This window comes from Phaethon aethereus (genome assembly GCF_964289735.1).
Source record: "Phaethon aethereus genome assembly, chromosome: 25".
Taxonomy (NCBI): domain Eukaryota; kingdom Metazoa; phylum Chordata; class Aves; order Phaethontiformes; family Phaethontidae; genus Phaethon; species Phaethon aethereus.
Genome location: NC_138601.1, coordinates 5,148,461 through 5,163,029, shown reverse-complemented (window position 1 = coordinate 5,163,029; position 14,569 = coordinate 5,148,461). Strand labels below are relative to the sequence as shown.

At 53.7% G+C, this 14,569-nt stretch overlaps 1 protein-coding gene across 1 annotated transcript in view; it reads right to left on the bottom strand.

Annotated features, from left to right (window-relative positions):
* SKAP1 (src kinase associated phosphoprotein 1) overlaps positions 1–14,569 on the bottom strand; it is a gene marked incomplete at its 5' end in the record, with an annotated part of 152,982 nt that overhangs the window by 24,332 nt on the left and 114,081 nt on the right. Inside the window, 3 exons of the mRNA XM_082010633.1 lie at positions 638–762; positions 2,263–2,346; positions 3,210–3,290. Coding sequence (XP_081866759.1) covers positions 638–762; positions 2,263–2,346; positions 3,210–3,290 — 290 coding nt within the window. The remainder of the gene's footprint in view (positions 1–637; positions 763–2,262; positions 2,347–3,209; positions 3,291–14,569) is intronic.

Genomic DNA, 14,569 nt, shown 5'->3' with positions numbered 1-14,569 from the left:
GGAGATCCTGGATCTGCCGCTCTCTACCCTGTGACTTTAGGAAAGTCATTTCACTTCTTTATCTCCCCATTCCAAACAGGGAAACAGAAGCGGAACAAAGCTAGACTATCCCAGAGGAAGGCTGTCAAGCCTAATTCATTAAAATAATTCAGATGAAAACCACAATCCCCACTGAATATACCATACTGACTCTCAACCAAGACTCTACATCCCAAATCTCCCTGAAGCTCGGGAAGGCTCTCATTGCACAGTTTGTGGATTGGGCCAGGTTTTTTATTACAGCAGTTTTTAGGCTCTCCCTTGGATGTTCAACAAATTGAAGGTTTAAATTTAACCTGGCTCTGAACAGCTTATCTAAAAACAGGTTTTCCAAACCCAATCCTCTACTGTTTCTAACCCATGCTCTCTCTTAACCCTTGTGCCCCACAAGTGCAGAGGGAAGGTCCGTGCTGAGACGATCTGCCAAGGAGGAGAAGCATCGGCACCTCCTGCGGTGCCATTTGGTTTGTTTTACCAGCGGGTTTGGAGATTCACAGCCGCCCTGAGGCTGCGGGTCCAGCCCGCACCCCAGACCCGGGAGCGTGTGCTTTTGCCCCCAAACCAGCACAGAAGGTCCGTTTCTCCCCCCAGTTCCTACCTCATAGGTGCGTTTGCCGGGGCAGATTAACTCGAAACAGCATCTTTTTCGAGAGTCTTTGCGCAGATGGGAAGCCAGCCGGGCGCTGTAGTGCTCAATGGAGAAGGTGCCTTTAGGTTGCTTGCCTGGAAGAAGAGAAACGTGCTAAATCTGGAGTTTGTGTGTTTTTAGCAAGCCGGCAGTACTGCCGGGTGGTGCAGAGGTCCGTTGCTCAGACAGGGAAAGCGAGGTACACCACGCGTCAGCGGGAGACGGCCAGAAAAAAACCCCTTTAGTCTAAGCATGTCCACCCCTGGGAAATCCAAAGGGAATATTATAAAATCTTCATGAAGACCCAGTAAAGAGGACGCCCTTTTAAGCCTCAAGAGGCGGCGAGCAGCCAGCGAAAGGTTGCCAAGGTCAGAGGGTTGGGTGAGATGAGCCAGTTATAATGAAGCGGAGACCACCGTGTACTTGGGGAAATGCGACGCCAATGATTATTCTGCTGGTAAGGAATTAACGGGCTGGCGTAGAGGAAGAAATGCTTAGTGGGGCCTTTGAGAATTGGCCTACAGACCTTGCCGATGCACATGCACGGCCGGTGTCAGCCAGGGTAGAGAGGGGGAACCTCGCTGCAGTCATCTGAGGCGTCTTTATTTATCCCAGCTCATTATTTCCTTATGAATCTTCTTGACGAAGCGTGGGAGTATGGTTCAGGCAGCTGCTCTTAACCTTTTTTTGATTTGCAGATCCTTAAAAAACTTCCAGGGGTGAGGCCAAGCCCTATATAAGGATTTCAGCCCGTCGATAACAGGTTTGCTTTACCCTGCTGTCTTCTGGAGACCATTTGGAAGATGACAACTACTTGTCCCCCCCAAGAAACAACCAAATGTCAACCCTCGGCTTCAACACCCGCCTCTGCTAGCGGCTCGGTGGGAAAGCCCAAGCAGTTCACACCCCTGCACATACCTCGCCAAGGTGAGAGGGGCTGGGAAGCATATTTGGAAAGAGAAAGTGCTCGAGATCCTCAGACAAAGGATTTGGAAGAAGGACAATGACCCAGCTTCATCCCCATGACCCGCTGGAGTTTAATCCTGTCCTAGCTGCAGACTCGGTCGTTGTAAACCCAGGATGTATGTGTGTATTTTGTAAGCCGTTAGCATGCCGTGTTTCTGGATGGGTGGAACAGGGGAAGGCCATATATCTAATCATGCCAAACTCTGTTGGAGATATTAGCTGTCTGTTTATATGTACCTGATGGAGCATGACTGCAAAATATTTATATACGCTGACACATGGATTATATACAGTCACTTAGGGGGTTGAAGCCCAGCTGATGGCTAATGGAAAACTTCGTACATCATTTTATTCACACACAGCTCTGTTCCTGTGTCTCTCTTCTCTTGTTCCACAACCATAAAGGTGTTTGGGGTGGGGGGGAAGCAAGCTGAGATCTACCTTTCTAGGAGAACCTGCACCTTACGCCTTGACAGGGAACTACAACCTTCCCACGGTTTATGCTGTTCTCTCGTCAGATATGAGCCTGTCCTTCAGCAAGGGCTCTCCCCTTCTCTCCCCCCGCCCCATCCATGCCCTCAGCCACCACCCACAGTTTGGGGACGCGAGACAGATATCTCACCACTTACTTTTCTCATTGGCGTAGTAGTAAAAGGTCCTTCTGTTGAGGACACACCACCGCTTCTGCCACTCCGACCCAAAAAAGCTGTGCTCTAGGAAGAAAAGTACAGCAAAAGAGTAAAAAATAAATTAATTTCTGTTCTTTCATTGCATGCTTCAGACAAATCTTTAGGGGAAAGAAGACTTTTTTCCCCAACAACATCCTGCAGATTCCTGGCATAAAGCTCAGGCAAGCAAATTTAGATACAAAACCTCAACCAAGGGAGGGAGAACCAGCCTGTCCTCTCCAGGTGAGCTGAGCTGCCGTGAGCCTTAATCCTGCCAGCTGGGAGGGAACACAGCTTTGGGTTAAACCTCCCTAATTGAGGTTTAAGCAAATGTCTTGTACTCTGTAATTGGAGCAAGCTAAAACATGCACAGGGCCAGTTAAACAGCTCAGCTGATGGCCATGAGGAAAAAAAAGGCTGTTCTTGCCTCATACCACCTGTCATACAGTAAATAAATCAAGATAAAATCTGAGTGATGAGGAAATAATTTGTAGCTTTCACAGGAGTCAGTAAAATCAAGATAAACTTGAGGCTGACTCACAGTCCTTATCTTAACTTGCTAATGTGTGTGATGCTACGAACTACCTTGTCTTCACCAGGATTTTATCCTCATTAGGTATTGCCCGTTAGAAGGGCACATCTTGCCTTAGAGGACTGGGCTGCTGCTTAATTCAATTTCTGGGGTTTAATCCTTATGCAGTTTGATGATCTGCAAAGGAGAATAAATAAGGGCTGTGCCCTCTCTGTGTGTATGATGCCTAAGAAAAGCCTGAAAGGTTCTGCATGTGCCTACAGACAAATCTGCAGAAAAGATGTATTTTCCTGTTTGTTCTTCATCTGAAAATTTGCATTCTTGCTAATTCTGAGGTGACATCCCCGAACTTTATGTCGTACTTGTCGGGCCTTACCTCGGGACCTCTTCTCCAGATATCCCTGCTTCAGAACGTTCCCCGTGTCCTGAACGGGCTTCAGTGTGATCTCCTCCAGTCCTAGAGAGAGCAAAGCGAAGCCAAACCTTGGGATTTCCCGTTCCCATGACGCATGTTCAGCCCCGTTCTCCGCAGACGAAGCCTGAGAGAGGCTGCCCGGCCACTGGAGGTGAAAATCACGTTCTGTCATGATCTCACCAGCTGTTCCCAATCCTGGCTGCGAGGCTCCCAGAAGTCCTCAAGGAAACCAGGACCACGACCCACAGCTACGCAGACCCCTGCTCAGCCCTTGACCCCCCGGCCAAGGCTCTCTGGATCCCCGGGAGCCTTGGGCAGCAGGCGGGCTCTGCTCAGGTTTAGGGACTTGGAAAACCCCATCCCTTTGTCCGGCGTCTGGTCTGACTCGGACCGCGGCACTTCGCGGAGGGGCTGTGGCAGAGGCTGCACGAGGCGATGGCTGCACCTCCTCCCCAAAACCATCGGGGTCAGGGCGTCCCCAAGCCACGGCTTGCTGCTGAGGTCTCCCTCTCCTCTCCTGCTCATCTCCTGCCGTCATAACTTGTACTAAAACACAATAAAAAATGACTAACTAAATGCCACTAGTCACCTCCCCTGTTCCCAGAACCCCAGGTCACAAAAGCTTCTCTTGTTTTCTTAGCGTGTCTCGCTAACACCCAGCTCTGGGCCCAATCCGTCCCCCGTCACCTCCCTCATTCACGGGCTATTTTTGGGTTTGTGTTTTATACTTTGCAAACTCTATAAATCCTCCGTAAGTGGGTCTCGGGGCGAACGGCAGACACAAAGACACGCGAAGGCGTGGTGGAAAGGCTCCCCTGCGTCCGTCTCCTCTCGTGACCGGAAACTGGATCCTTCAAAGGTCAAATCCTCGGCTTGTGCCGAGCTGTCTGAGACGATTCAGGTTAGGGGAAGCCGGGGATACCGTGGGATTGCCCTTCTGCAATGCCCGGAGGACGCGGACGGCCCTTTCCCGCGCAGAGAAATCTCATTTCTCTCCAGCACCTGCCCCGCACAAACGTGCTCAGGCTTTTCTCTAGCAGTGCCGGGCATCTGCTTGTAAAAAGGCACATCGTCTTCTCAAGTCCAAGCCCCGACCCCTTTTGCTAATGCAAATCTAAATGTCATTTTATGGGACATTTATAATTATGAAAATGGGATGGTGCTGCCGGATGCACAGGGAGACCCTGCGAGTATGAATATTACATTAATGTGCCCAACGCCAGCTCGCTGATCCCGCTGGCAGGAGCATAAAAAATGCTTGAGTGAAACTTTTATTTAGACGTTCGGAATCCAAGCCCCAGCAGGGTGACGGAGGCAGCCCCGGCGAGATCCCATCAGCGCGAGCGCTCGAATTGAATTACCCGGGGGGGAAGGCAGGAGCTGCGAGTGCTGCTTCGCTTATTTAATTTCATTTACTTTCAGTACATTATCAGCATGGGGCTTCCCTCTGCCCCCGTTCCCCCAAGAACACCGGCTGCAGAAATCGCCAGCGTGCAGGATGCTGCTGTCGCTTCAGCCGCGGCAGGGATGTGTCCGGACATCCTGGTCCTCTTCGGGATGTGCTTTCTGCTCTTTCCTCAGTTGCCAAGAGGGATTTGGGGGAGTGCAAGGACCTTTCAGGCACCACAAAGAGCGGCCGAAGCAGGGAAGCAGCACGGAGGCGATGGGAGCCGGGAACAACCTCTTCCAGCCCCGCACCTTCTTTCTTCGCCCACCATTTCCCGGCGTTTGCCGGTAAGCAGGCGGGAACGCTGGGGTAGCTACTGCCCTCCCGGTTGTGCCTTGCCCTGCCTGAGGTCACCTTTCAGTGTAGATCCCGTGTTTCAGGTTATTTGTGGCCCTGGGTGCCAGGATCTGCCGGGCCAGCAGCTCGCTGGGGCCGGGGCACCGCTGCAGCATCGCCTCCAGAGCACCGTCGGGAGCCCAAAATCTCTCCCGCGCTGCAAGAGACACCGTGCCTCAGTTTCCCAGCAGAAAAATCAGAACGGAAGGAGAGCCCCTTCTTAAATACTCAGTGGCTGCTCAGACAAACTAATGCAATTAAGGAGGGGTTGCGAGGGCTGATTCGATTGCACAGGGCTCTGGGAATTTTAAGTTTTACAGAACGTGGCACGAAGGCGTCCCGTCCCTCCCTGTGTCCCCAGCCTGCCCCTAATGACAAGCCAGATGGCTTTTGCTAGCGGCAAATAGCTAAATTAACCTGCAAAGACAGTCCCTGGGGTTTTATTGTTTTAAACCGTCCCAACGGACACCCAAAAGGACCAGCGAGGCTAGGTGGGAGCCCAGCTCCAGAAAGCTCTCCGGTTTCTAAGGGCAGAGGGTTTATTTGCCCAGGCAGCCACACGGCTGGCAGGTAAACCCCAGCTCACCACATCTGGGACCCCAAGTGACGGAAAAGCCAGCCCGTCACCCGGTCATCTGTTCCAACCGCTAATGGCCATTCACCGATTATAAAAACAGAGAAAGAAAAGGCCTTAAATTAATATGAGAGAGATGTCTCTGCTCTCCCAGACACGCAGCCCCCCTCCGGTCGCTCCCGGCACGGCGCGGCAGGGCTGCGGCTGTGTTTGGATGGTCTCGGTGGCCCCTTCCACCCCGGCGTGTCCCCCAGCCCGCCCTTGGCCGGCAGACGGCTGGTACCGGCAGCGCTGCCCAGTGCCACCAGCACCTCGAAGCCCTCGTGGCCTCTCGTCCACCTGCAGCCTCTCAAGCCCGAATCCCAAGGGCTCTGCAAGCCGCTCAGCCCCAAGGATTTTCCTGCGGAGGAATTTCCCGATGGAGGGGACACCTCACTCCACCTCCCGCAGAAGGGCGGCGCGTCGGTGGCACTGGGGATAGCTCTGTGCCGTAATCCTGGAGACCACTTCTCCGCAGAGGATGCAAAGCTGTAGCATTTCAGGAGTGGGAGAAATCTGGGGCCAGAGACCCACGTTCACGGGTGCTGGAGCAGACGCCAGCAAATTCCCTTCCCCTCCTTATCGCACCTCAAACTTTACTGTGACTTGCGTCCCCCAGGAGCTTCCGAAGGATGCTCTCAACCTCGGAGGCTTCACTCCTGCACCAGCCTGGCATGGGGGTGGACCCGGGTCACCCTGGCTTTGCTGCCCAAACGGCATCTTTTGGGCGAAGTTTCTAGGAGTTCGGCTGCCGTCCCGCCCCGTCCTCGCCGCGTCCTCAAGGACCTCTGGATTTCAGCTCTCGCCCCTTTGGTCTCGGAGTCACGCACACCAGCTGCACAAAATGTCACAGTAGCTGCAGCCAAACGCGCCCGGGGGCCGCGTCGGTGCCCACGCTGTCACATCAACCGGCTCTTCAAAGGGATGAAGCGTGGAGGCACGACGGTTACAGCTAATTCCCCGTCCTCCAGCTTATTCACCACGCTCGAATGTGCCAAGAGCGGATTCCGCTCCCGGGGACTTCGCGGGGAACACCCAAACGCATTTCAAAGCAGAGCACAATCGGCTGTGATTTCCCAAAGCCCTCCGTGGTGGCTGCGCTCTTTTTCCACTGAAGCTAATGAGGAAAAAAACAATCAGAAAGAGACAAACAACCCCTCCTGCTGCCTTCAAAGCGAGACGGACTGGGGAAACGCTGAAAGCTTTTGGAAATCTCGCCCACCACCACAGCCTGCCACAGCGAACGGGTCCGGGACGTGGCTGCGGGGGCTAACGGCCCCGATGGCCACCGCCGAGCGGCGCTTGTGGGTCTCTTCAAACACAAGCTTCATACAGGCAAAACCAAGGAGCTGTCTGTGAGCCACGCTCCTTTCGGTCTCCGATGGGCGGATAACGCTTCCTGCATTTAAACCGTTACCTTTTTCCAAGATCAAGAGGATCCTGAAAGCATCTCTGCTTTCTCGCATCACGATCCCCGCGGGCACAGGTCCCCCAAACCCTCTTCCCAGGCATCCTCCCCCAAAGTCACCAGCAAGATCTACGCCCCCGGTCCAGTCCGCCGCGGGAGGACGGGCGCGAGCTTGGCCCCTTGGCTCCAGGCTCCGGCTGACGGAGGCTGGACACATCTGGCACAGCTGGGCAGGACCTTTTCGGCACCCTCCAGACGCTGCAGCCCGGCGAAGAAGCCGGCGACGGGCACGGATCGACGTCCCGACCGAACGGAGCAGGAGGAGAAAGGCCGTCGCGGGAGGGGAGCCAGCGTCCATCAGCGTGTCCCCCGGCCCCTGCCGCCGCCTCCGGCTCACGGCACATCCCCTCGCTGGCTGCCAGGCCCTCGGTGCCCCTCGGGCACACTTGCCTCCGCTCCTCGGGAATGTCGCCAAACCTTTCAGCGCCTTGGAAGCGGCTGGGGATCATTTATAACGACGGGAACGAAATGAGCAACTATTTCAAAGAAAATGGGGAACTAAACAATTGTCAACATGGATCATAGGAAATAGATCTTGCGCCAGACTAATTTTATTGCATTTTTTTGAGCAGGAAAATAAGAAAGTAGATGAAGAAAAGGGAAGGCACGGCAGAGATTTATTTGGACTTCAGCTTGACTTTTCAGAAGAGGCTAGTAAGCAAAATTCAGAGTGTCGGCATCCACCCCGGGATAACTACCTACATTGAAAGCTAGTCAGCAAGCAGGAGGCAGTTGAAAATCAATGGCAACAAATCATCGAGAGGAAATTATCAAGTGAAATATCCCTGTGTTCAGCTTCGGGATCAGCCGTCCTCAGGCTGAGGAGCCCTCAGGTGCGACGAGGCATCCCAACTCAAAGAGCCCATCCAAAAACTGCGGCTAAACCCAGAGCAACCTTCGGGACAGGCGGGGAATTGCTAAACACTCTCTTGTAGCAGCCAGTACAGACCAGTATTGAAGGCGGGAACTGAGATTAACTGGTCCCAGGCAACGGCGGTGGCTTTTGACAAGCGTTGACAGCCAGGAGCGAACAGAAAATCCATGGAAGTCGCCCAAGAAAACCGCGATTCTCACCTGGGGTTCAACGGTGCCTAATTAACTGCGTTGTCCCTAATGTCGTTGGCCCGTAATTAATGACCGAACGCAAATAAATAGGGGCCGTACAGACAGACCTTTGTTAGACGCCGTGTTAGTGTTGGATTTGTCATCGTTTTTTCAGAGGAGTCCGTGACTGTGGTTTTTATGATTGATAAGCAAACAAGAGAAGAGACAGTCAATGGCGAAGAGTTGACTGTAGGTTGGGCTGGGATTTAGCTTGAGAGGGTGGAAAAAAAAGCCTCCGAAGTTTTATTGGTGTTTTTTTATTCTGCCTGGAAAATTTAACAGCAAGTTTGAAGTTAAACCAACTTTGCCAAAGGAAAAGAAAAAAAGAAAAGAAAATTCAAAGAGGAGGCAGAGCCTTTGGCCCAAAAGTTTCCTTCCAAATCACTAAGTCTATAATTGCAAAATAAAAACCACTAAATCTCAATATCTATTTGCACAGCTCATTAGCCAAGGGCTCACACTCAGCAAAGAGGGAGGGAAAAAACCCCCTTCCGCACCAAGTGGATTTGGGGAGTTGCTATGGAAACCGGCCCTTCGCAGCCGCATCTCGCTTATCCCTGCTCGGTCTGTCTGTCCACCCGTCCACCCGTCCGCAGGCTTCCCCAGGATGCGATTTTTTAAAGTCCTCTAAAAAAAAAAAGGCGTAATGTATGAAATATATAAATATATAATCTGTGTAACTCATTCCCCTGTTATTTCTCTCCCCCAAACATAACATTATGTCAGACATTCGACCTGCTGTGCTACCGGGACAACATGATTTACAACGTGAAAAGGGAAAACCTAAATCATCACGTAATGAAAACATTAAAGTTAATGCATCACAAGTGAGGAATTTATTACCATTAACTCCAATAAACAGTTATAAACCACCCGTCCTTTCCTGTCCACACGCAGGGACACAGGCGCGGGGACTTCATTAAGCTCAACTTTCTTTTCGTCTTCACTAGACCGCTCATGTGTGCTCCAACCGGCCACCATTTATTGTTAACTGGACTGGCTCATTTTCCGGGCACTGGCGAAGGTTTGAAGGCCTCATCCATTTCCTTCCACGGGTGGCTCGGCGCAGACAGATGGAATAGGAAAGTTCACGAGACGTGCAAGCTCGATGAGTTTATTTAAACGCCGCTGAAATATATGCTTTGACAAAAGCCAACCCTCGCCCTGGCCCTGTACGTCGTTACTCAAAGAGGCTGATGGATAAGTAATAACATATGGGCACGCTGTGCGGTTACGCCGGACGCCGGCTTACCTCAGGGTGCACTTGGCCAAATATTTGCGTCTCGCTGATGTCACACCACCACCTTGCAAACCTAAGCCTGACGTCCGCAGCCTTATCGAAACCCTCCCGGCGCAGGGGAGCACGGCGGGGCCAGCTGATCCCCGTCCCCCTTCGCCCCGCAGCGGGTCTCGGGAGGGGTCCCGGGGGGTTTTTGGGGATGGGAGCCGTGGGGATGCAGTCACCAGCAGCACCACCACCCGCGATGAACAAGGTCTTCGCATGGAAACGCCACCGGCTCCAGCAGGAGCCGCAGATCCGAGCCGTTAGCGGCGCCGGTGGGTTCGTGCCCGCGGCGCTGCCAGTGAGGACGTTGACAAGAACGTGCTTGTTCCACAGCCGAGACGCGCTCCCCCTCCCCATGTCCCGGTCCCCACGGTGGGGCAGCGCCCGGGAGCTGGAGCCTCGAGCCAGGACCCCGCCGCAGCGGCACGAAAAAGAGACGGTCCCTACAGCGACCGGTGCCACACGCGTCCCCTCGCCGCGCGCTCGGGGGGCTGTAGAGACGCTTCTCCTCTCCTCCGGGCTGAGCTAAGAGCGAAGCCGTGGAAGAGTGGGGATGGGACGCGGCATGGGGGGACCTCGGAGCCGTCAGGAGACGCAGCCCTGCTGCTGCGTGCTCAAGCCCGAACCCTTCTCCTCCCCGCCGCCCCCCGAGCAAAGGCACCGGGGGTGCCGATGAAGGTGCAGCTAAGCGACGTTCTGCCGGAAGGAAGGATGCTCAGCCCTTCTCCGGCTTCGTTGAACACCCGCGTGTTGAACTAGCAGGACCGAACACAGGGACCATGGGGTTTGCAACGCCCGTTTCTCCTAATTCCCAACAGAAGGAAATTTCCTACCAAGGAGTTTCCCACTGGAAATATTTCACTATCTTGAATTTCCTCTGGAGTTTCGGACTGCTGTCATGCTCACCCCGTACTGTGGTAGGACATCAGTCCCGCTGTCAGCACGGTTGTTTGGGACCAACCCCAGAAATCCCCCGTGGCCCTTCTCCCCAAACAGGCACCTGGAGGGGCTCAGCCACCCTGCAGAGGTGTCACAAGGCTGTGGCACCCCCAGAAGACACCAAGGGCAGAAGACACCCTCCCATGTCTGCCAAGACCAGGGTCCCTCCACCTGGTCCCTCCCATCTTTCATCCATGAGCTTTCCTGCCAGGAACAAATGATGGGGATGAAAACAACCATGGGAACACCAGGAAGAAGGGACCCAAGCAGCAAACGCAAACTCTTGGAGCCCACCGCAGCATCTCAGCCCCCCGGGACGTCTCCTTGGGCTCCTGGTGGGGTATTGGCTTTGGGGGGGCCAAACCAGACCGCATTTCGGCATCCCGCTGTACCTCCCCGCTGTGCTCCGCCATCCGGCATCGCGAGGCCGTGCCCGAGAGCCGCTCGACCCGAGGCCCTCGTTGCAGCCACAACTCAGCGCAGGAACATTCCCAAAGGGCAGATGTGATTTTAATTTCCAGGGTCTCGGCGAGGCTGCGGAAAGACCAGACACCTGTTGGCTAAAGCCCATCTTAGGGCTTAGGTCTTTCATTCCGATAAAAATTCCGTACCACATAATCGTCAGCCTTGACACAAACGATTCCTATAGATCACGGCGGAAAATCGAGAGGGTTTGAGGAGAGAGGAGGGTTAGGAAAAAGTAAAACAAACGACATGCAATTTTTCAAGCGGAAACAATGGCAATATGAAGATATATAGGCGTCAGCCATTCTGTAGGAGGCAGGAGGCTGTGCTCTTTTACCTCTTACAGTGTCACTCTCGTGACCTCTACCATTTGAAATGCTTTGATTCCACCTTGCCCAAGGGATCTCTGAGCGCCGGGGAAGAGATGAGGAATGCCCGCGCCTGACCTCACCTCCACATTGTCTAACGACTGACGGCATAAATCAGTTTTTCCCCTCCGCAGACCCGAGTGTCAAGAACCCATGTGAGAAGGCTGGAAATATTAAATGATTTCCCTGAGGGTTTTCATTGTTACTTGGTTTCTCTCCTGTAACTGTAGAGCTGTGTTTCATACGAAGAACAACTTTCCCTCGAGACCTCAATTTGTGTATAAAACGAACAGGAGGGCGCGGGGAAGGGGGATGCCGACAGTCAGCATCCACCTGGGAGGGGAGCAAGAGGGGCACGACGAAATCCGCAGCCCAAACTTGCTGTGCTCATCCTTCCTGGCCTCGTGCAAACCAAAACTGGTGCAAGTCCAGCAAAGAGATATAAGGAAGAGGTCAGCAAGGCTGCTCGTGTACGGGGGAAGAAAGACAGGAACATCCTGTCGCTGGGGACGAGGCGAGTGAGCGAATGCCAGAGAAAGAATAAAACCAGCCGAGGGTTCTTGGTGCACCTCAGCCCGTTACCACCTCGGGAAGATGCCCAGCTCATGGGATAAAGAGGGATCACAGACCTCACGGGGGCTACGGGAAGCCACCGCCACCCCGGATGCTGGGGATGCATCTGCAGCCCCCGGAGAAGCACAGCTGATGCGCGGGCATGGTGCGTGCACAAGCGAGCTGCTCCACCCTGGACCTCAATAATAACCCTGTGGGTATTTTTCTGTTTCTCTAACCCTGACACGAACACGCTGCCACATTCTCCCCGGCCGTTGAACGCCAGCTCGGGCAGAGCCGTCCCGCTGCCTCCTCCCGAATTCAGATTATACAGCACCCGATGTGGTCACCCCCAGAAAATTGGTGGGCGTCATTCCCTAATTACAAATGGATTTATTTCTCCCGGCAACTAGCCAGCCTGGTGCCTAGCCAGCCTGGTGCCATCCCTGTGAGAAACCCCTTCCACGGCCAAATACTCGGTCCCAAGCACCGGACACGGCAGAGAGAGATTTTAAGAGAGACCTGGGGTAAGAGCGGGGCTCTGGAGGCAGGAGCAGGCAGCCGGCGGGGACGGGCAGGCGACTGATGGCAGTCAAGTTCTGAGTCGCAGCTTTGGGTCTGCTCACCCAGACCGGGCAGCAGAACAGCTTAAACCCCCTCCTGAGCCTGCCCGTGCCCGGCGCTCCTGCCCGACCTTGCCCAGCTGGGACGGGCTGGGGGCCGGGGGGCAACCGGCTGCGCCGACGAGGGTTACCTTGGTGAGCTGAGCCACGCTGGCTGGTTTTAGTCTTGCTTTCATGTCCACAGCAAGCTAGGAAGCTAACAAGAAGTCTTGGGGAGTCGGATCAGCTTATTTTAGGCATATTTAACCAAGCTCTTGGCAGCATTTCTCTAGAAAGCAGGCAGCCCACCTTTACCTGGCCGCTGACGCCAAGAGCATCATTAGCTGCTGTTTGAACCGCGCTTCCCAAGCCTGAAACCCCACCGAAGCGTTAAGCGGGATCATTATTCCACCATTCAAACCCAGCATCACTCTTTAAAAACAAATCCTGCAGGTAATTAGTCCTAACTGCTATTTCCAATTTGGCCAATGGCCTCATCTCATTGGTCTCATCTCAAAAGCCGGTCGAGGCGCCTCGGCAGTCGGTTCCCCGGCAAAAGCTCTCCGGCACCGTTGCCCTTGCACCTCCACGCCGCGCTGCCGGAGCGCGCCGGTGACGTCCCTCGGCGATGGGAAGCGCCGCGGCGGCCCCACGGGCACCGGCCCCCCTGCAAACGCCATTTGCTAATGGGTGCGTGGCTGCGGGGTAGGGCTGCACCCACCGAAGCCAAAAGGCAAACCGAATCCCCGAGCTCCCCGGCGTGGTTTAAAGGGCCAAGTCTGGTGCTGGAAGTTGCTGTCTCATCTGTGAGACTCCTGCAGCGATGAGCAAGGTCCTTGCCAAGGCTCCAGGCAACGTGTGGGAGGAAGCCGCCCTTCCCGTATATATTAAGCTCTTACATTTCAAACAAGTAGCCTGGTTCTCCCACTTCCCTTTCATCTAGGCGCAGGTCTATTTTTTCCTTGCTTCCTACTTCTGAGTAATTGTTAGAAAAGTAAAATCAACAGGTCGTAAAATGATAAAAGCACGTTCTCTGGTAAATCCTCCCCTTGGGCTCACTTCTCCTCTCGTTTTACACTGATAAAATGCCCCTGCCTTCCCTGGAGCCCTCTTGATTTACATCACATACCTTGGATTACGAAAGAAACGTTGATTTTCTGATATCAACACAACATGAATCTAGACACACCCAGCCTAGCTCTGCTAGTCAAATAAATCAGGAGCAGAGCCAGGAATAGCTTATATACGAGTAATAGAGCTTCAACTACACCATACTGATACGGTGAGAGCAATCCAACCCCCTTAATGTAGATAGTTATAACCAAATAAAGGTGCTTTATGTCAGTATAAATTATTCTTTTCCCATTTAGTGATGCCTTTCTACAAAATGAATGTGCTAGAGCAACTGCCAATCTGGATACAGATATATTGTTTAGAAAAAACAAAACCAGCAGCAAAACCCTCGCTGAAACGCAAGCCAGCACTGACGGCTCCTTCTCCCAGACCCGACACCTCCTGCAGCCCTCGGGGTCCCCCCAGCCCCCCGGGACACAGGACTGTCCTGCTCCAGCTCCCTTCCACGCAGATCTGATTTGGGGGGCAAAAAGCCCCCAACCTGCTGCCTTGTCTGATGCGTCACCCCCAGTCTGAGCGGGTCTGGACCCCCCTCGCAGGGAGGCTTCGCACGGCGGGCGCACAACCGAGAGGAGACGGCGACAGGGACGCCTTCGGGAGCCACCACCAGACGGGAGAGATGATCTCCAGAGCTGCCAAATGAATTTCAGACCGGCCTTAACCTCAGGATTATTTCTGCACAAATCGGACTCAGCCAAGGCAATCTGTACTGACAGAAGGCTTTGTACCACATGCTTTTGTTCGCTCCTAAGTACCTTACACTGGTTTTTAGTGTCTTGTCTGTCCACAGCCACAATTAAAGACATGTGTAGATGAGGAGCGGGACATGAGCTTCTGCAGGAGCCTGATGCGACCACATTCCCTCTGCAGCATCCCAGGACCTGGGGCTGGGACTGCCAGGACTGAGGAACCCCTCCCCGAGAAAGAGCTTTTGACCAGATGGCTTTTTGTCTGAGGTTTGGGGTTTGTTTTTTTTTTTTTACATAAGATGCAAACTCCGCAAAATTG